At 38.7% G+C, this 21939-nt stretch overlaps 1 protein-coding gene across 2 annotated transcripts in view; it reads left to right on the top strand.

Annotated features, from left to right (window-relative positions):
• Nucleotides 1-21939, top strand: part of LOC136865293 (lamin-C) — a 280216-nt gene that overhangs the window by 219436 nt on the left and 38841 nt on the right. The window contains exons 9-10 of one of the 2 annotated variants that reach the window (XM_067142400.2): nt 2950-3072; nt 16534-16662. In XM_067142400.2, coding sequence (XP_066998501.1) covers nt 2950-3072; nt 16534-16545 — 135 coding nt within the window. In that variant the 3' untranslated portion in view covers nt 16546-16662. Of the gene's footprint in view, nt 1-2949; nt 3073-16533; nt 16663-21939 lie in introns of those variants that run through there. The other variant, XM_067142399.2, reaches the window with a different exon arrangement.

The following is a 21939-nucleotide window of genomic DNA, read 5'->3' as shown; positions in this document are numbered from 1 at the left end:
ATTGAAAAAGAGTACAGCATAGTAACTTTTCATTATTTCCATTACGAATAAGGCGTAAATGTAACGTGACGGCACACTGACCAACGCTTGAAATTTATTAACATTTCCAAGTTCCTCTATTTAGTTTGAGGAAGGTTACGCGCTTTCAAATCTGTAAACATAAATTTTTAGAGATATGAAATCTTTGTCATATTAAATCTTTACAGCAGAAATTCCGTGATGGAACTACCGTATGTTAACATACGATATAGGCCTACTGACTCACTTCCGCAGGTATCCAGTTTAAAGCTTAACACATATTATAACAGCAGCAGAAGTAAGTTCATATTCGAAACCGTGCATGGATAGTTCTGGAAAACCTCCAACCTGTTTTCCAGTCTTTGATCGGGTCAAAGATATAATGAATGAACCATATATAGGCTTTTATTACAATGGGGTCACCACTCCCAAATTGATTTATTAATGAGTGATAAATGCTATGAAATGATAATGGAGAGTGTTGCTGGAATGAAAGATGACAGGGAAAACCGGAGTACCCGGAGAAAAACCTGTCCCGCCTCCGCTTTGACCAGCACAAATCTCACATGGAGTGACCGGGATTTGAATCACGGTATCCAGTGGTGAGAAGCCGACGCGCTGCCGTCCGAGCCACAGAGGCTACTTTTTAAAAATTAAAAATTAAACAATAAGAAAGAACAGGAAAAAACTTCATTAGAACACTGTTCTACCAGTGAGATTAGATGTCATCGAGTGGTTGCTTTTGAAGATGAAATCCAGTGTCGTGTCTTCCGCCGATGAGGTGCTATGGGTTTTTCAGTTCTTGTCCGAATGTTCATTTGTCGTATGCGTATAAATATTCTCGTTCTAACATTTTTAATATTTCCGGTGGCACAGCGGGGAATTTACTTTGCGTATAATGTTAGGTATGCGTCACAGTTCAGCACGTCCGTGAGTGTCCCTGAAAATTAACTCAAATTCCTTTATTTGGTTTACCATTCTAACAATGGAACGAGTAGACCTCCCCGAGATAACATTTCTATCCATCCCACAGGGGTTGTACCAGAAGAAATGGAAAACATTTCCCCAGTGGGACTTCGCATTGACCTGTCATATTTTCTTTCTTTTGTTCACGGTCGGCGATGTAGCCGGCGAGGTACCGAAATCCCTCTGCTGAACAATCAGGTGTTGCTGTAGATTGCAGTGAATCTTTTTTTTTTTTTGCTTTACGTCGCACCGACACAGATAGGTCTTATGGCGACGATGGGACAGGAAAGGCCTAGGAATGGGAAGGAAGCGCCTGTGGCCTTAATTAAGGTACAGCCCCAGCATTTGCCTGGTGTGAAAATGGAAAACCTCGGAAAACCATCTTCAGGGCTGCCGACAGTAGGGTTCAACCCACTATCTCCCGAATACTGGATACTGGCTGCACTTGAAGCGACTGCAGCTATTGAGCTCGGTCGGTGAATCATTAACGGCACAGTTTTCTATCGCAATGATACTGTACAATGAACACATAAATTTCACTCCAGCTACTATTACACTGTTCACGCAACTAACGAAAAGAAAATAAGTGCACCTCACTGCACGAAACACAGCTACTTAACAGAGATCTCACAGAAAAGAACTACGACACACACTACGCAAAATACAGTAGGCCACTATATAAACCAACAGCAATATACGGAAAGAAATTACATATAGTTATTACGTGGAAATCCTTTCTTTATAAGACAGACATATATAAACAACGAAATGAGATACACGTGCGGTTGTATGCTGCAGTCACGGTGCTCCTGTGATGACATCACGTACAGAACGAGGGAAAACTAACATCTACTGCGCAGCCAATCTGGGCCACCCGTGACTGCATGTTGCGTGATATTACGGCGTTCCTTAAAAGGTTGAACACAAAAGAATTCCGATTTCATTCAACTTAGCAATCATTAAGTGCACTGTAGACCCACCGAAGTGAGTGTAAGTGCGGAAAGCTACCCCTCCACGTTCCGGAACGCTGTTCTATTATGACACGGAGCGGATACATTTCGAGTTGAAATTACTCTGTTTTAAAATGTAAAGGCAGTTTCGAATTAAAAGTCTGAATTTTGGTAATGGGGCCGACAATGTACTTCAAATTACGAATTATCCGTATTTCGAATTAAACAATTGAAATAACATGCAAAACTATATCTCATGTTTCCGGGAACGAGAGCTTCTTCGAATTAGGCGGGATTTTGAATTAACCGATTTCGAATTATCGAGGTTCTACTGTACTAAACAAAATAGGTTAAATGTAAGCAACTCCTTGGCAACCATATAACGAACTATTGTGCACTAAGAAGTTGATCAAATAATTTTATGTATATGCCCTCAATTCCATGTCATACTGTAACATACACTATGAAAAGATCTTAAACCACAGGGAAATTATTTTATCCATTCAGGGAATTGACGCTCTCCCGGTAGAGTGCATTGTGAGCCTGTCGCAAGCACTTTGCCGTAATGCGGCCAGCGCTCGCCTGGTATGGAGTCCACAGTGTTTCCGCACAAGATTTGTTGTATTTTATTAAGGTATTAAGTATATACACTTGCTCACGTAATGAAAATGGCATTATAACAATACACTGAGGACTAAACACGTGGACACTTGACTAAACTGAACATTACGCTGATAAAGCTCTCAGCAGACTGCAAAAGAGGGGAGCTTCTGGAGCCGAGCAGCACATTATGGCAAAGTTCTTGGCAGGAGACTGGGCGGATGACAATCCTCTGAATAGATAAAATAATATCCCTGTAGTAAAACTATTGCTTGCCTTCATTGTGGATCCTCAAAGAATGCTAGTACTGTATGATAATATCTTCAATTCTGCCTTTAATCAAGTACATCATACTTGAAAAGTACCAGTAGTGTTATTTTTGCTGTAATACTTGTGTTTATTTTACTATACAAAGGAAATGGCTGTAATGGAACGTCGTCGCCAGCAGATGTCCTCCTCTGTATCACGCCATCGTGAGACAGGATACCTTGTCAGCAGGTCAGGAGAAAGTGGCAAAGAGGAAATATTTCACCAGTTGGTAAGTACAGATTGATTAATAACAATTCATGGTTCAATACCAAATTACTATTACGATAGTAACATTCATTATACCAAATGTATATTTATTGACAATTAGTGATTTATGGGGTTTATTGTTTTAAGTGCAATGAAAAGATTGTTTACTTCCCTTATTTCATTAGTAAAATATGTTTTTTGTTACTGTGCAAAGTTACTTGGATCTTAACACATAGATTACTTTTCATGAATTTAAATGACTTGCATGGAAAATTTAGTAATTCAAGATGATTCTTAGAAAAACATTTTTCAGTTTTTAAAATATTTGATTCAGTGTACATGACTGACTTGTACTCCTATTCTGTTGTATATGTATACAGGCTCCACACATGGCTTAGGTGACAAGATTGGAAGTTGCAGTTTTTTATGCTTGATTTTAGCTAAGAAAAGTTATTCACAAAACAAATATCTGATGTAAGATGAAAATAGGCATTTTGGATCAGAAATATGTTTGTTTAGGCCTACTAATGTTTTTTTTGCAATTCTCTAATAAGGAATTTGTTATTGATGTTGTGGATCCTGATTTTCTAGCACCACTGCCTTAAGGGAACTAAGAGAAAATTGGCTCGTAGCCTGCCATGCAAGCACAATATACATCATAACAGAGGCTTGAGAAAGCGTAAAGCAGAATATTGGTTGCGAAGCAGCTGTTGTTCATGCTAGAAACCTCAAGAACTTTTTTTTTTTTTTTAAAGAGAAAAGTTTATATTTGCTCTGGAGAACAGGCAGTTTTATGCAAGAGAATTGAATGAGCTGCAGTGCAGTGATTTATTGTATTAACCTATTCAATGCCAAACCCGTATATCTCGGTGATAAGTCACATTACTAGCAAAAATGAGATCAGCTCTAAACCAGTTTATCCTCCTATACAAACCTCCACATTCATACATAAACATGTACCTAAGTACTGACCCTTCTTGTTGCATACGGAGAATGTGTGTAAGTACATACCTACATTTTGGGATATCTGATTGTGTTTAACAATATAAGTTAATTTTATGATTCATCAGTTTATTCACCGGGAGCAGATGCAGATATATATACATACACATTTAGGTGCAGTATCTACTTCACCAATCTCGTATATGAACACGATATAGTGTCATGGTTTGAATTTCTGTGAAAATTCTCATAAGTTCTGTACGGCAGATATACACTCCATTTTTGCATGTTTTGATGTTATTTCGTCTTCGTTGGAGTGAAACATCTTTCCGCTAACGTGTAGCCATCGGGGTGACTTGAAGTGTACATTCCTCTCTTGTTGATGAAGAAATTGAAAGTTTTCTCATAAATGATGTTTCCGAAGAGCTATATTTTGATTAGGAAGTTGGAGAATATATAGCGGACAATATTGAACTAAGTCGTAATGATGAATCTGATGCAGAATTGTGAACCCCTCCTCAGATATGTCTCCACCCTCCGAATGTTAATGTTTTTGATAATACTAATTCTTGGATCAACAATTTTTTGTTATATTCCAGTAATAATATCACTGAGCCAAGTGGCCATGCTGTTTACATGCTACGGCTATGGAGCAAAGCTCTGCATTTGGTAGGTAAGTGGGTTCGAACCCCACCGTCAGCTGTCCTGTGAATGGTTTTCTGCGGTTCCTCTTTTTCACTCCCAAGCAAATGCCGGGACAGTCCTTATTCATAGACCACAGCACATTTCTTCCACTTCCTTACCCATTTTCATTCACCACCATCATTCATTTAATTTTCATTATCTTCTCAACTGACATTAGGAAGGGCACCCAGCCGTAAAAAATATGCTGTAAAATATAATCTCGCCTCATCCCCGACTCCACATTGGGCAGCGGGGCTAAGGAGTAGATATTATTCATGCTGTATTTTATAAGCAGTATTTTAGGATTTTATAGCAAATGCTCATAAAAAACGAATTTAAAAAATAGCAATCAGTTTCACAATTGTTCTTAAAAATACATGTTTTAAGTTAAAGTTTCACTTCAGAAATACATGCATCATATTGTATGTATCTAAAAAAAAAAAAAGATTAAATTTGCCCTCGGTTCATATTGAAATAAGATTAATATAAATTTGTTAAACTACAACCATCCCAAAAGGTCATTTTTATGGCATTTGCACCCACCCCTTCCCTTCATGAATATAATGTTCTCCTGTCTATTTTTCCAGGTATTAAAGGTTAAAATGATTCACATTCTTTTGATAAAACATCCTAATCATTAAAGCAAATTGGAACAATGAACACTTTTCAACAATATGAACCCTTAAATTTCTCTCTGTACGTGAAATAAAAAGTTAGTGACAGCCACCAGTCCAGCTGTCTACATTTCGTTGTAGTTTTCTTATATATTTAAATTATTAATTAGAAGTGCAAGACGATAGTGTACAATGATATAAGCCTGCACCTTAAAGCTTCCTTGCACTGCTGATTTAAAACATAGTCTCTAGCACCAGCTGATTTTGCCTACATTTCGCACTGGCAATCGACATAGTAATAAAAAATAGTAAAATAAAAATATAAATGCATGAATATCTCCAGTATTAGAGTGGCAGCGGCTGCAACTCGTATCCGAATAAACATATTCTTCAGCAGTTTAAATTTTCACACTTGCAATGCTTTGTGAATATGTTTCATATGACTTAGTAGCCCAATCTTTGCACGAAACATACGTTCACACAGATCACATGGAATAACTGGGGGAGGGTGGGGCTGAGCTTGACTGAGCTTCCGTGCTTGTCGTTTATCCTCTTCACGTCGTCGTCGTTCCTCTTTAAACACCTTAACTGATGTGGCGCCAAGGTGTACGATTCTCAGCAAACGTACCCCAGGATTGAGCGTTAATTCCAGCTCTTTTCGTAATATGCTTTAGCTGATCCTTGAAATGCCTCAAAGGGGCTCCATGAAGTCTTGTGCCAGAACAGAGTTCACCATACAGGAGTTGACGACAAGCCTGGGTTTCACTCATGCGACGGACGTGCCCTATCTATCTGAGACTGTTGCCATTGATGGGAGCCTCAATGCTTATAGCAAGCTCTTTCTCAAGAACTGCAAGGTTGGTGACATGGTCTTCCCATTTGATGTTCAAGATGGATCTGAATTTTTGCAGATGGAAACGCTCTAGCGACGGTAGAGGGTCAGTTTCACAACCATAAAGCAGTGTTGATATGACAACACCATGATAAATCATGATCGTGGTATGCATTGTAAGGTCCTTATTCATGAAGACGCGACGGGATAAACCTCTAAATGCTGAGTGGGCAGCACCAATTCTCCTATCCACATCTTGTGAGCAGTTAGCATTTGTTGAGAGGATACTTCTAGATATAAAAAGTGGTCGACCTGCTCCAGTGAAGTATCCCCAATGGAGATATTGAAAGGTGGGAGGTTCGACCCAGGTGGAGGCTGTGCGAGTACTTCGGTTTTCCAAACATTAATGGAGAGACCTAAACGATTGCAAGCACTCTGGTAACAACTGACACCGGGTGAGTTGGCCGTGCGGTTAGGGATGTGCGGCTGTGAGCTTGCATCCGGGAGATGGTGGGTTAGAATTCCACTGTCAGGAGCCCTGAAGATGGTTTTCTGTGGTTTCCCGTTTTCACACCAGGCAAATGCTGGGGCTGTACCTTAATTAAGGCCTGGCTGCTTCCTCCTCACTCCTAGGCCTTTCCTATCCCTTTGTCACCATAAGACCTATCTGTGTCGGTGCGACGTAAGGCCAATTGTAAATAAAAAAATAAAGAAACGACTGACTGACTGTTGTAGCTCTTCAGATGTGAGAGCAGGTGTGGCAGCGTCATCTGCATATTACATTTCCAATTTTTTGTAGATATTGTAGAAAGTACATTTCTTGAATTATACCAATGATTTTGTGTCTAAATTGAATCAAATATACTAAAATGTACAGTGAATTAAAAAAGAAAAAAGAACATTACTAACCAGGCTCGCATTAACATGCTCAAAGATGCAATGCTGCCGCCCCACAGTTGTGTTCCTTCACTCACAACATTGTAAAAGAAGTGAAATATTGAACGAAAGAACCAATACGCCCAATGGTTTAATTACAGTAAATGTTCAATATGCCCCCCTCCTACTTCCGATCTACAATGGTGTAGTAGTGACCTTTGGACTCTGTTCAGAATGTGTGATGTGTCGCGAACGACCTGGAAAGCTGCCTGTATTCCTGGTACAAGTTCATCTTCTCTTTCTACAGGATTCACATAGCAGTCAGTTCGTGCAAAACAAACTGTACACTGCCTTTTCGGTCTGGGAACTGACAATGCGACATCAATGAGAAACTTGTGCATTCGCACCGAGCAAGACCTCTGTCTCCAACTTCCCCTCCTTCCCCTTCCCTCATTTGATGCACAGCAACAGGCAGTGGCTGGCTTTCTAGCCACAATAAAAACAGGGAAGCAGCCGTTAAATTGCAGTCTCTATCAAATTAATTATTTTTTAAGATGGTGACAGACTATTTGACAAATGTTTCCGTCAAATTTTGCACATCGACTCTGAAGTTGACAACAGCAATATTAAAGATAGCTAATGCTCAGCACTCTGGAAAGTTGAAACGTTTATCTACAATCCGCCAAAAGACATATGAAGTAGTTTTAAGTTTGCAACTTTAGAATATACCTTGCTTTGTTAAAGCAATAAGAAATTGACGTTTTACCATTTAGAAGAATAAAAAGGAACTTTACTGCGGCCAGCAGGTGAGAGGAGAAATGATCTGATGCATTCCTTGATTGGCAGATGTGTCCTAACTACAGTGTATTCTTGTACTGTGAGTGCAGTTACGACTAACTGTGGATATTGCCAGTAAGAGACGAGGACAATCCTGTGCAAGTCAAATGAGGAAACTTGCGCATATGTGCGGAGCATTTTCTCCGTCTCATTGATAACTCACCTCCCATCCCTCCCATTAGCTGGCCATACACAGAAAGGAATTGTGTCAGACGTGGCCTTTTGTGACTTGTTCCGACGGGCTAGGACTGCTCGTTAGTGAGAGAGATCAGTTCGAGGCGTTATCTGCTACAGGCGAGACCTGTTGTCAGCGCCTCAACAGAAAGACCTCGCCTCACAGATCAAGCCTCTTGTAAGGAAAGCATGGAGTGGACAAGGACACTGCTAGAGAAATTTATTGAAATGTGCAAAGAGCAGCCGCGTCTCTAACAATTAAAACATGAGGTGTCGCAGTGTCTCAGTCAAGCGTTCTTCAGTATCCTCCTTTCCTCCTTCTTCAGCTTAGAAGCTACAATATCCAAAGCAAATACGCTTTCAACTAGACTGTTCTCCAGTAATAGCTACGCAACACAAGTTTTTTTTTCTAGTAGCTTTACGTCAAATCGACACAGATCTTATGGCGACAGTGGGATAGGGAAGGGCTAGGAGTTGGAAGGAAGTGGCTGTGGCCTTAATTAGGGTACAGCCCCAGCATTTGTCTGGTGTGAAAATGGGAAACCACGGAAACCATCTACAGGGCCGCCGACAGTGGGATTCAAACCCACTATCTCCCGGATGCAAGCTCACAGCTGCGCGCCCATAACCGCACGGGTAACTCGCCCGGTAAACAAGTCATTATGTATGTGTTGTGTATGTTTGGTATTCAGCCTGAAGGCTGGTTTGATCCTCCACAGCTAAGCCAGCAGCTGTCTTAGATAGCCTAGGCATCACTGAAGAAGCGTCCTAGGGAAATGAGCGAGGTAGATTCCCGTTGCTTTCCTCACCGAGCCAGAAGTTGCTCGCATATCAGTCTGCCAAGCCCACTGAAATGCATGCACCAGCTGACCCTATGAATGATTATGAAAATATCATTCATAACGGGGACTGGCTGCATAAGGAATGGTATTACTAGCATCGCTCATACCTCAGTCACTTTCAAAGCCAAGGATGAAACTGAGACAGATCAAACATTTAACATAATAACGAGAAAAATCCATTCATGCTTACTTTTTTGCTAGTTGCTTTACGTTACACAGACATCCATAGGTCTTATGGCGACGATAGGATAGGCCTAGGCATTGTAAGGAAGTGGCAGTGGCCTTAATCGAGGTACAGCCCCAGCATTTGCCTGGTGTGAAAATGGGAAACCACAGAAAACCATCTTCATGGCTGCCGACAGTGGGATTCGAACCCATTATCTCCCAGATGCAAGCTCACGGCCACGTGCCCCTGACCGCACGGCCAACTCGCCCGGTACAGGCTTACCCAACAGCATATCATAATCGCTTTGGTCCATTCACAAATAATTCTTGTATTCGTCTGGTTCATTTTCTCTCAGGTGTTGTATCAGACTCATGTGACTAAAGCTGCCTCGCTCTCCTATCCATGATTTCATCCACTTCGATAGATTTTTCTGTTTGCATGATTTAACATATAGCAAAATGCACATTCCAACAGCCGCAACAGCAATTCCCCCCCCTCTGGACATGTCTGCTTCGATGTCCATCGCATGGTTCTAAGTACTACAGACCCGTCCAGCAAGGATTTCAAACTAGTTTGAAAGGCCAGTGGATGAGGCCTGGCCTGCCGAGAACAAAGGGATCGTTTCATTAACGGGAGGGTCTGGAATGTTGACAGATTATGTTGCACAACACTACGGGCTTGGTGTCACAGTTGATGGCAAACAGCAGGCCGGGTCTCTGAAGATCACGCCTGGCAGGCGGCCTGTCGGATCTGGCCTCAAAGGCGAGGCCTGCGAAAAAATCTGTCCGTGTATGGCCAGATATTCTCTTCACTGAAGCACGGCAGTGGCTTGTGCTCTGGCATAGCAAATACGGCGAGTTCGTCAATTTGAATCACCTGCCTGGAAGTAACAAAGTAACCTCATTTTATCGAAAAGAAAACAATCCTATTGCACCATCGTTCTTAACATAACACATAGAGCATCCCTGATTTTTTGTTGGTATAGTTCTTATCCACCTGTATATGCAAGCTATTACAGTGAGTTTCTCTAATCGGTTTGCTGGTAGGCGTTCCCTGCTTATCCACCTTCCATTGACTCGTCACTCCCCACTCCGCGGCATAGCAACTAGGACAGCACTTCGTTCACTTTATCCGTGCATGACATAAGATAACAATTAATAGTAAGAAAATAACCTTGTTTCTCATGATGGGAGATTTTGGAAATGTTGTTCTCCAGCATCCACACATTCCATACATCATCTTAGGAAACTGATTCACATGCATAAATTCGTCTTCCGTAATTGAGGCTCTTTCTCTCTGGATATGTTCTTCCACTTTGTCCAATGTGTGAGAGTTTCTTGCATACACTTTATTTTTTAAGCTCCCCCATAAACAAAAGTCACAAACGGTTAAATCTCGGGATCGTGACCGCCATAAATGTATACTAATAACATGATCTTCAAAAATTTCCTCAATTAAGTGTAATTTGTCATTCGCTGTATGTATGCGTGGTGGCAGTCTTGCTGAAAAGATCCATTTCGACAACCAGTGTCAGTCATTTCATCAAAAAATTGTTTTAATATTGTCCCTGTATCTTTGTGCATTAATCGTACCCTGAAGAAAGATAGGTTCTATAATTCTGTATCCATTCACTGCGCACCATACTCCAATGTAGAGGAATTTCGCATATGCAAATATGTTATTCTGCGTCGAAACATACCCGTCTAAATGGAACCATGCTTTGTCAGAGAAAAATATTAAGCGCGGATCGGTTATTTCATCATGAACATTTCACAGCATCAGATTACAAAAAATGTACCCGCTTATCTTGATCATGTGGATGTAGATCGTGCACTACAGTTGCCTCGTATGGTTTCAATTTTAACATTCTCGTAGACCGCCATGCTGAGCCCTTTGAAACACCGGCTCCTTGTCCAAGTTACCTTAGGGAGTTTGTAGGTATATGTACTAATCTTTCTGCAATTTAATTTACTTTTTCTTCAGTAAGTACACGGTTTTTAACACTTCATTTCTTATTGAGTAAAGAACCAGTTCCTCTCAATTTGTTTACGAGTTTCCGTATAGTCTCAGTCTGGAGGGCGAACACCTGAAAATTGTTACAGATCTCCTAACAACTTCCTGCAAGACTCTATTTTCACATAATTATCCTACATAAATACCCTTTCTCTGCTGTGTACACATGTTAAGGCATTATGAGAATTATACTTCAAAGGAACACTTCAAAACTCTGGAATAGTAGGAGTGACAGATCAACACTTAATACACAGTCTAAGCAAAGATGTGAACTGCAAAGTGCAAGCATTCCCATGCTGTCGCTGAACTGTGTAACTGGAAGGGATGAGTCATTGGGAGGCAGATTAGCTGGGCGCTCGTGCCGGCCAAGTGAGGAGAGAAGCTCACGGTATATGCTCCATCGTCACAGTTAATGCCATGAAAGCATCATGTACGAGTTACTACCTTGAAAAATGTTAATACTGCAGACCTACGTCTCTTCTTGAAAGCAATTAATCAAGCATGAAGGATTGGCTGTGTTGAGATCTATACAGGATTGTTTTGTGAAACAGGTATTACAACGATTAATACAGGAATGCCCCTTCGTATAATGATGAAGCACATCATCATCATCATCAATATCCCATTCCAGTCGCCCGGGTGTGATAAAATTTGAACTATATTTCCCTAATGTTACTGTTAGGCCACCCCCCGAGGGGGGCCTTATTTGGTACCAGTACCGGTGCGCTTAATTGCGCTCCTCTGCTGGAGATCTGGGAGAATGATGCCAAGGATTTAGGTTCTGCTGTACCTAGGTATTATTATTTTGCCATGCTTGGAGTTAGTTTATCTAGTGTTCACTAGAATGCAGCAGTTATCAGGAAGTACAAACTGAAATGATATTTCTCCTTGCCGTGACCTTTACCAAAGCACTCCATGTGCTGGGTGTTGAGCCTCCCAAATCTGTCATGCTGTCAGCTGTGTTCTTGTACAAATATGTCCTTGCACTGCCTCAATGATGGTGATATCTTGGATATTTTATCGGGAGTAGCGGGTTCAGAAATGGATGACAAAAACAAATACTCTGCTTACAAATCAGATAACCTATCAAGTGATACTACGGGCAAGATTTTTTTTTTTTTGTTACATCACTTTCGAATGCAAGTTTGTAGCTGCATTATTTTACTTAAAAATATGTAGTTTTAACCACATAATCAATGCATGCCACTATAATATGAAGACATTATTTATGGAGGAATAGTGGACATGTTTCGGCTCTTGGAGTCATCATCAGCACATAAGCACTACAAACACAAACAGACAAATATGATAGAAATACTTCTTCCAGAAATTTGGGCGCCTTCTCCCCCCCCCGCTGTTTAGACGAATAGACTCAGGCTGATGATTCATCTGCACCATGAAAAGAAAGTCAGCAGTAGTGCAAGGTTGGACTGTGCAAAGATAGCCTAATGTTTTCAGGGCTATTATAACTAAACAAACTATTCCTAAGTAGATACATTTTGTATTTCTAATGTAATTATTGTTATTTGTGGCTTAAGTAGCTACATTCAATGATTAATTTATTTTTATTGTTTGAGCAGGGTTATTGGTATAACTTGAATGTAAAAGTTTTTTCTGTACATCTTTTACTTTTTTGACAAGACTAGTATAATTAATTTACTTGATACGTACTTCCCCTGATTAACATGTTCATTTTGGTTGGCTTACACCTTCATGAAAAATCAGGTATGCACTATGTTTAGTCTTAGTGTAATAATGTATTAAAATTCAGGAAAAAGACCAAGTTAACTGCCAAGTTCCATGTTAAAATATGGTAAAATTGAAAGTGTTAAAGGTGGCGATATTTCACCTTGTCATTTTTTCTGCTGAAAAAATTTTTTGTTCTGTCATATTGATACACAAATCGTCTTCAGAACTTTAACATTCACTGTCTGTCTTTTCTGAGAAAATTAGACATTGATGAAATAGAAAGTTGTGTTATTCTGCACATATCCAAATTTAAATCTTTTCACTGCCATGCTTTGATGACCAGGTGAGCCCACAGGACCAGTATATTTTTAAAGGAAGAAGCACTTGACAGATACAGTAAAAACCTCATTAAGATGTTTCTGCTGGGGACTACAAAAATGGATGTGTTAAGCGAGAAAACTTACTACTGAATATACGAATAAAAACTATCCAACAGGGATATGGAAACACTAAATACTTTTTTCAATATGAAGGCATTGTACATCGTGTATCTGCGGGTACAGTGAAAACTATATCTACCATTTCTCAAGATGAGAGGAAAGTATTAAAAGGTGTGAAAAACACAAGAGAACAAATATGAATACCTTTTCTGCTGGGGCTTACAGAATAACAAGTGCACTGAACGGTGTGAAGAACACCAAACAACAAATGTGAAAACATATGCATGGGGGCCAATAAAAATATCCAAGTATTATTACAGATCATACTCTTTCTAAAACAAATGTTGATAGAAGCCTTTTATTTCAGAGCAGTGGGTTATAAAACATTATTTTCTGGACACACTCTTAGACAGTGAATTGGAGGTTATATTCAGCCATGTGCGACTGTGACAGACTGACTTTGGCCGCCATTTTGATAAACTTCAACCAAGTCTAATCTATTTAGTCGAAACTCAAAGGTGCGAGTATAACATTCACGACCTCTGTGCGCTTAAAGATGCGGATGCCAATCCACTTTCTGAAAGATTTTAATGTTGTCTTCATTAGAAAGGAATTTCACTTTTTTCGTAACCATTCCTAGGCTGTCACAAGACAAATATGCACCAGTCCACGCTAGTAAATTTCACACGATTATCTTACTAATCCAGATATAGGCTACCGTATCATGCAAAAAACTCAACTGTACCACTCAACACAAAATACATTTCTAACTTCTGAATGGAATGCGAAATACAAGCACAAATAGACTCACTGTATTAATCAGCAATCTTGCTGCTAACCAGCAAGCAAAATTGAACATTCCTGAGGCTAAGAGCTTGCTCCCGGCTTGGAAATCACGTTTGTTGCACAAGGGATGACCAATAACATTTTCAGGGCTAGGAAATTTTTTATCTTACTAAGCGGTAATAGCGAAAATTTGTGACGTTATAAGTGAGATATTTTTATATAGGTTTAATATGATGAGAATCAGGACTTTGAATTTATGACATGCTAAGTGGTAAAACTTATTAATGAGGAATGTACTAACGAGGTTTCACTGTACATTTTTGCTGATACTATTACTGGAATATATATCTACACATTAGTCCCTTTCCTGATATAGGGTTGGAGATTGAGATTATATTTTACCAGTGGCGTGCACTGAACTCCTGCTACTTCAGCGCTGCTGGGGCAGATTATTTTGTATTTACATTTTCTTATTATTCCTTAGAATGTTTCTTTATCAAATTTAAAAAAATAACTGCAAACAGCTAAGTCTAGGCAAGTACAGGTGTCTCGATAACCTGTTTGCTCTACCGCAGTCCAGGTCTCTCCAGCAAGCTGGGTTTCTTTACCAGCGCGAAAGAGACCCCCAACAAGATTCATGTCACTTGGTTGATGCATGTGCTTTAAGTCTCTTTCTCTCTGGGGGCCTCACTCGAAATTCACAGTGTTTTACGGCTGGGGGATCAGCTAGCTTGTGTACATGTTAGTTGTAACTCAGTGTTCAATGCCACATGCCAGAGGCTACAAGAAGAAAACAGTATAGCCACTTGCACATAATCTTGCTAATAAAATAATGCACGCGAAAAAATATTTAGGTTGCCCAGCATGAACGTAGCACCAAGTATGAAGTACAAGAATTTTCTATTTGTTTGCTCTGTATGAGTGGGTTTTCCTGTAATGGCAGTATATTGTGATTTGTTTGTGGTGTTCCTCTTGGTTTATAGGTGATGTTTTTGCGATTTTGTGGCATTCTTCGTGAATATAACAGAAGTATACATATTAAGAAATATTTTCCCTCGTTTGTCGTTGCTGTACCTCCGCTCAGCCAGCCAGTGAAACTGTAAAAGTTTGGCGACTGTAAAATCTAAATCTTGCTCATTCATTTTAGGTTAATTCCAGTATTTTTCTGTGGAAAAACATGACTACTATTACGAAGCATCAGTGGGTGAAACTGTAAATACATTGTTTAAAATCTGCCATAGCTTAAGTTACGATGGTGCCGTCACTGCCGAGAATACCAGTTTGGAAATATGTGCGAATATGTGGTTGAAAATGTTCTTATTCAAGTGAGTTACAATTTCATAAATTTTTTAATACCTAAATTGTCTTATTTATTTATTTTCTGATCTGTTTGCGTATTATATTTCACTTAGTTATCAAGTGAGTTTATAAAATAGTTACGTTGGCCTTAGAGAAAGTGGAAGGGCTGCGATTTTTGCAAGAAATTTGCAGCTGGGGTAATGAATGTATCCACCACACGCCACTGTATTTTATAGCATGATTTTATAGCCAGATGCCCTTCCTAATGCCAACCTCTGTTGAGGAGCCAATGAAGATGAAATTTATGATAGTGAATGAAATGGGTTTATCTCTGGCCCATGAATAAGAACTGTCCCGGCATTTGCCAAGAAGTGAAAAAGGGAAACTACAGATAAAACCATTCTTAGAACAGCGAACGGTGGGGTTTGAATCTACTAGTTTCCTGAATGCAGGGATTGCCTCCATAGCAGTAATGCGTAACATGCATGGCCACTCCCTTCGGTAATGCTGTTACTGGAATATAATATAAAATTGGTAATTCCAGAACTGGTGTGAGCAAAATCATGAACATTTGGGGAAAAAACTTACCAGAGGATGTGGTGACAATTTCTCATCAGATTCATCTCAGTTTATCTTCCTCTTTAAAAAAAAGTGAAAAACTTCCTCTCCAGAATCACTATTTATGAGGAAACATTCAATTTCTTCTTCATCAAGAGATAATGTATACTTAAGAGACGCCATAATGGCTACGCTACAGTGCGGAAGATATTGCACTCCATAAAGCAGAAATAACACAAGTTTGCTTTCAAAACACATGAAATGGTGTGGTATACCAAACTACTTTGATCATTCCTGTGGAAATTCAAAGCATGGCACTAAATCCTGTATATGTACAGGCTCAGCAAGGTAGACATGGCAACAAAAGGTAAATTTTACAGGCTTGTTAGATGAGGCACAGCATTCAGAAATATGTATATGTACGAATTTGGCATTGAATGGATGTGGATAACATGTAGTTCATGATTTACACTGTATCGAAATGCTGGCTTTTAAAATTGGATGCCTTTGGAGAGATGGACAGGATCATATCGTGTTTGTTTATCCTTCAGTGCGTAAAATCGTATTAGGAATCAACAGTAATAGGTAGTTCCTAATTATCTCGTTTCATTATCCCTGCCTGTTTGTACATTCTTAAAATAGGCCGTAATATTCCAACTGTATGTGGTATGTTAAGGCAAATCATTTCTTGATTCTTAACTTTGGCTGAAATAGAATAATGCTATTTCCAGATGAGATGGTGATCTGTAGGGGAACTGTGAGGAAGAAATTGGAGTGAAAATGTATTTTGAGAAGAATGAAACATTGTGCATGACAAGGAAACAAGAGTAAGAAAAGAGTAATTTTGAATATTAGTGACTGAAGTAATTGTTCAGAATTCTCTGATTGGTGTAACAGATAATGGGAATTCAGAGTTGTAATTATTTGAAGATTTATAATAAGCTGAAAAACCAGGATTTAAGGTAACACATATATTCTGTATGTTATCTTAATTTTAAGAGCTGAGAACTCCATTATCTCTCTTTTAATATTTCACAGCATCGAAGTACTTGGTTTTCACTTCCTGATATTAACAATAATTAAGGAATGGATTCCATCAGAGGTAAATGTTTTATCACTCTTTATAGGGAGGGATATCCAATTCTGCAGGTTTTAATAGGATTAGTATAATGCTTGAAAGCGGGAGTATTGGATTATTTGTAGATGAAATATCACTAAAATTTTCTGCAAAATCTGCATGATTGAATCACATTGGGATACTGCACTGTGTTCATCTCTGAGGTACAAAATAAGGTTTCAGCTTGCGTGTTGAAGGGTGTGATAGATGTATTTTCATGCCACAGACGTACTTCAATGTCCAAATTTGATAATTTTCAGACCATATTTGCGGCGTTTTTCACAACCATGATCATATTGAAAGAAAATTTAAAGCACTTGCAGGTTAAATTGTGATGAATAGATACTAATTACGTGTGCAGCAATACACCATGTCAACTGAAGTGTTCGTTACAGATTCACATTTATTTTGCAGTTGCCCAACAACATGCTTTCTGTGTCAATGTAACACATTGTAGAAAATACATTAGTAGTTTTTTTAAGCTACCATGATTAACCCTTTAGCACTCAGCGCGTCAATCTTATCGGCGTGAGAGGTTATGGAAATTCTAAGTTCCCATGGAGGGAATTAGATATTTTTCCACCAATAGAGCATATCAAAATCAGAGTGAGAGGTTATGGCGAGAAAGCTCACGGCGCCGATACCACTGGCTCTGTCCTATTTCGGGGTTTTGGTCATTTGCATGGCTGTTAAATGTTAACAGTTGATTGTGACAGTAACTTAGTGTTGAATTTGCATTTTACTGTACAGATATATCCACCAACCCTACAAAATATTTTTATTTTTGACAAATGAAATCTGTTGACCCTGAATGTTTGTTGTGGTTATTCAAAGTTGTTGTCGTGGATCTGTTTTAGTTGGCTTATGAATACAATTTAGTCTTGCTGTCAGTTTAGTTTAGAGTTTATTTCGTTTCTTTAGTATATCGTATGTTCGCTGTACTTCGCAAACTATAATTTTGCTCCTCATTACTCTGCTGTTGCACGTGCTTGCGTCTCTTTATCGTAATGGCTAGGCCATATTCAAGGCTGAATGAGACAGATATCCTTGAATTTCCAGATGATTTAGACTAATAATGACCTTCTTTAGCCAAAAGTGATTCCCGTTATGTGAGAAGTGACAGTCACAGATGCTTACCGTGCATCAGATCGCGAGGGCCTGGCATCGATGACCGTTATGTATACAGTGAATAACTTTGTGCCATGCTTCATGAGTGAATTACAGCACACACACATCATATTGATATTAAATTTTTCAGAATTAAATGTTCTTTCTCTCAGGAAGAGTAAAGAAGACACAATGATATCTGATCTGTCATTAAGAACCATAATTTATTATCAAAGTTTAATCTTTTTTTTTTTTTTTTGCTTTACCAATAATAATGTCCAAGGTATATTCATTTCTGAAATGCTGATAGTTTCATGTTTTAGTGCGATTTATTTTATTTCGATTTGTGTTAAACTGTTTTAAGTGTTGATTTTTTGTAATTTGGTTGGGAAATCACAGAAATTAGTTTGAGCTTCTTCGAGCAAACGCCTGCATATAGGCTGAGTGCAAACGGGGTAAGGAAGTATCATCTCTCTCTTTGATCTCTGGACTCCCGTGTTCTTATCCTGACTTGACTCAATAGCTCCATCTTTCGTCGTTACATTTTCCCCTTCCATATTCTTTCAGTATGTTAAATTGCACGTCATGACGAATAGGTTATAAAAACCAGATAATTCATGTAGGCAGTTCACCAGTTTTCAAGAAAAACCAGGAATAAAGATTTCTTCACATCTCAGAATTAATGGCTAATCATTTTTTGAGAGGTGTAAATTAATGGCTAACAACTCCACGACTGCTACCATCTGTGTACATACATAGTTTGATGTTATACTATTTTGACTTACCTCTTTATCAAAGCCCACAAATATACATTCATGATAGTGACTTGAAATTTCTATCCTGGACCCCTTGTAGCCAAAATACTGGGTTGGTTGTAGCTTGCTAAATTCTCAGATCACTTAGGCTTAAATAATTTCAGTTGCATATTCTAAACTAACATCAGCGGCCAGAGTTGCAGGTATGATAATGACTTGTTTTGTGTCACGTTCATGTTGGGATCTTAAATAGGATCAGGACTGTTGGACTTGTCCACATCTTGTGTAAAACATGCTGATTTGGTTGTCTAGCATTATGCAGCTCTAGACAGCGTTGGTTATGTGAATTTAAAAAAATTCAAATGAGTCAAATTTTTCATCTACCAAGGATTTCCCTGCACCCCTTTATTTATTTTAGTTTAACCAGTGCATTGGGTCCTATATGCTTGTATTTTTTAAAAATATATATTTTAAATATACTGACAATTATGCTGCGTATTCTTATTTAATAGAATTTTGTAAGAAAATTAAAGTACATGAAGTGACAATACTAATAATTTTTGAAGTTGGTTGGTAGTATTAAATTTTTGTACAGTAAGAAGTTACGACACAAAACTGGCTTGAGTACCACTCGAAGAAAAATCTTTGCCAGGTGAGCAATTTGCATGCAGACCTCAGGACTGACAGGATCATAATGAGTACGCTACAGTGACACCAGCTGAAACCCATGGTGTGTTTGCGTTTGATGCTAATGTCTTGGTATGGCTCTCAAGCCAGTCTTAAACCATGTGTAGATTTAGCAACACCGCCTTGCAAAACCCATTTGAAGTTGCCCACAAAGCGATCTGATTGGCTAATTTCAGCAGCTGACAAAATGACAGTGCTGCAAGATAACAATTTTTTTTCAAATTATCAGTATAACAAACCCTCTAATGCTCATACACCCGGTTCATACCCTGTATAGTAGTCCCTTTAATGGTGTCAGATTAATTCTGAATTTTAAAATCACATCGAACAATTGAGAGCCTAAATTGTCATGTATTAATTGAAGTCCTTAGCTTTTTTAACTGGGCATAATTTGCTGTACTATTGACTAGCTCCCAGTTTACAGGGACACTTCAAGAAAGCCACAAAATGAGTATCAGTTTGGTCATATCTAGAATTGTATTTCATGAGTTCACTGTCAACAGAATTTGTTACCTAGTATTTTTCAGCTTGACCACATTTGACAGTTGTGCAACTGTTCCTGAAATAAATGTTTTGCATTCCTTTTCAGACACAGGTTTTATCACTTTTCTGCTTATTTCTTTCGTCAATGTCATCTCTATCTTCAAGCCTACCAGTTCCTACAGTAACTGTTGACCTAAAGTTTGTATTTTATACTTGTGCATTGTCAGACTGAAACGAACAAATTGTGATGTAGACAGTATAGGATGCAAGAGTTACATAGAAATAAAAATATTAGCACAGGATTGGGTGGAATGGAGAGATGCATCAAACCAGTGTATGGACTTGATGATGCAAAAAAACAAGTCATTTGATTACATTAGTGATGTAAGTTGTCAAATTTGAATCTTGATCAATTCTAGTTCTAGATTACTAACCTTGAGATGTTTGCTGATCATGTTACTTCATTGCTAAATATGGTACAGCTGAATAAAATGGACAAAGTAGAGCTACAGAGAACTAATTTAGACAAGTTAGAGGGTTTACGGAGGAAGGTTGGTATGATGATTGAGGATATAATAATTTCACCGTTTACTTGCCATTGTCAACTTGTCCATTACCCAGTGAGGGCTAAACTTTACAAGAAAATATCTAATTACTTAATGCCATTTTGTCAACAACAAAAAGTTGTGTAACATACTATCATTGTAAAAGGATTATTGTTACATGAAGCCTCTGTAGAAATTAACCCTTTCCCACGGACTATCTTTGATTCACTGTCTGGCGAAACCAGAGTAATAATTTGCTTGTCAGGTATAGTTGTGGAGTACCTTCACTAAATAATGTATTCTGTAAAAACCACTTAAGATATCAGTTTCAAATTTTGTAACAAGAAAAAATACACTATAGTTATTCTAAAATGATACGAGATCACCTAATTACACGCAGGAACCCCCAAGTTCAGAATGATACATCAAGAAGCATCCAACATGGTGCAAGTTAATGTTAAATCGCTTGTTTAAAGGTCAGTCTGAAATGCTTGACCTGATGGAGCTTTTAAATTTCTTGGTAATGCAGAGAACTCAGGACTTCATCCCAAATCCTCCAATTTTTCATTTTCGGGATCCACCGGATGAAGATATTTAGATAGCTAATCATACTGCCTCTCAGACATACAAATTATAAACTATTTTTCACTGAATGGGATTGGAAGATAAATTGACATTAGTTGGAATATTATGTAATTATGTAGAGGTCCATTGTCCAAAACAGAATTAACTGGAGGATTGAAACTGATAATTATTTTTTGTCCAAGTAGGCCTTATATTTTAAAAGGAGACAGTACCTGAATGAGCATTTCTTGTCCTGTGCAATATACCGTATTTCGATTTCCCTCAGGTTCATATTCTGTCCCAGCTGCTTCCCACACCACTATTATTATTATACCTACAACTTCAAACTCACTACCATTGCATTCGTAAACGTATTTATCTAATTGGTGACGCACATCATCTGCACTCAACTGGTTATGTTCAGCCATGGTGCTGCAATGTGTTTAAATTAAGTTAGTTCTCTGTTAGTCTAAGAAAACATGTTAAAAAACACTTTATTTTAGCATTCCATGCATGCCAGTTGTATCTAGGCAATTCGCTGGTTCCAAGGAGTTATATGTTTAGCAGACAGATGGCAGAGGAAGTTGGTTTGAAAGAAGAGTACGCTTTACTATGAAACCCGCAGGAAAGAGTTAAAAGCACATTTTTTGAGGTGGTGGTTTTGAAGGAATATCATTTACAGTAGATTAATCGTAACATGTAGGGAGCTAGGATGATAATTACTTCAGTACTGGCCGAGTTGGCCGTCTGGTTAGGGGCGCGCAGCTGTGAGCTTTCATCCGGGAGATAGTGGGTTCGAACCCCACTGTCAGCAGCCCTAAAGATGGTTTTCCGTGTTTTCCCATTTTCACACCAGGCAAATGCTGGGGCTGCAGCTTA

Source organism: Anabrus simplex, chromosome 1 (genome assembly GCF_040414725.1).
Source record: "Anabrus simplex isolate iqAnaSimp1 chromosome 1, ASM4041472v1, whole genome shotgun sequence".
Lineage (NCBI taxonomy): Eukaryota > Metazoa > Arthropoda > Insecta > Orthoptera > Tettigoniidae > Anabrus > Anabrus simplex.
Note: the sequence above shows the minus strand (reverse complement) of the source record. Positions and strands in the feature narration are given on the sequence as shown.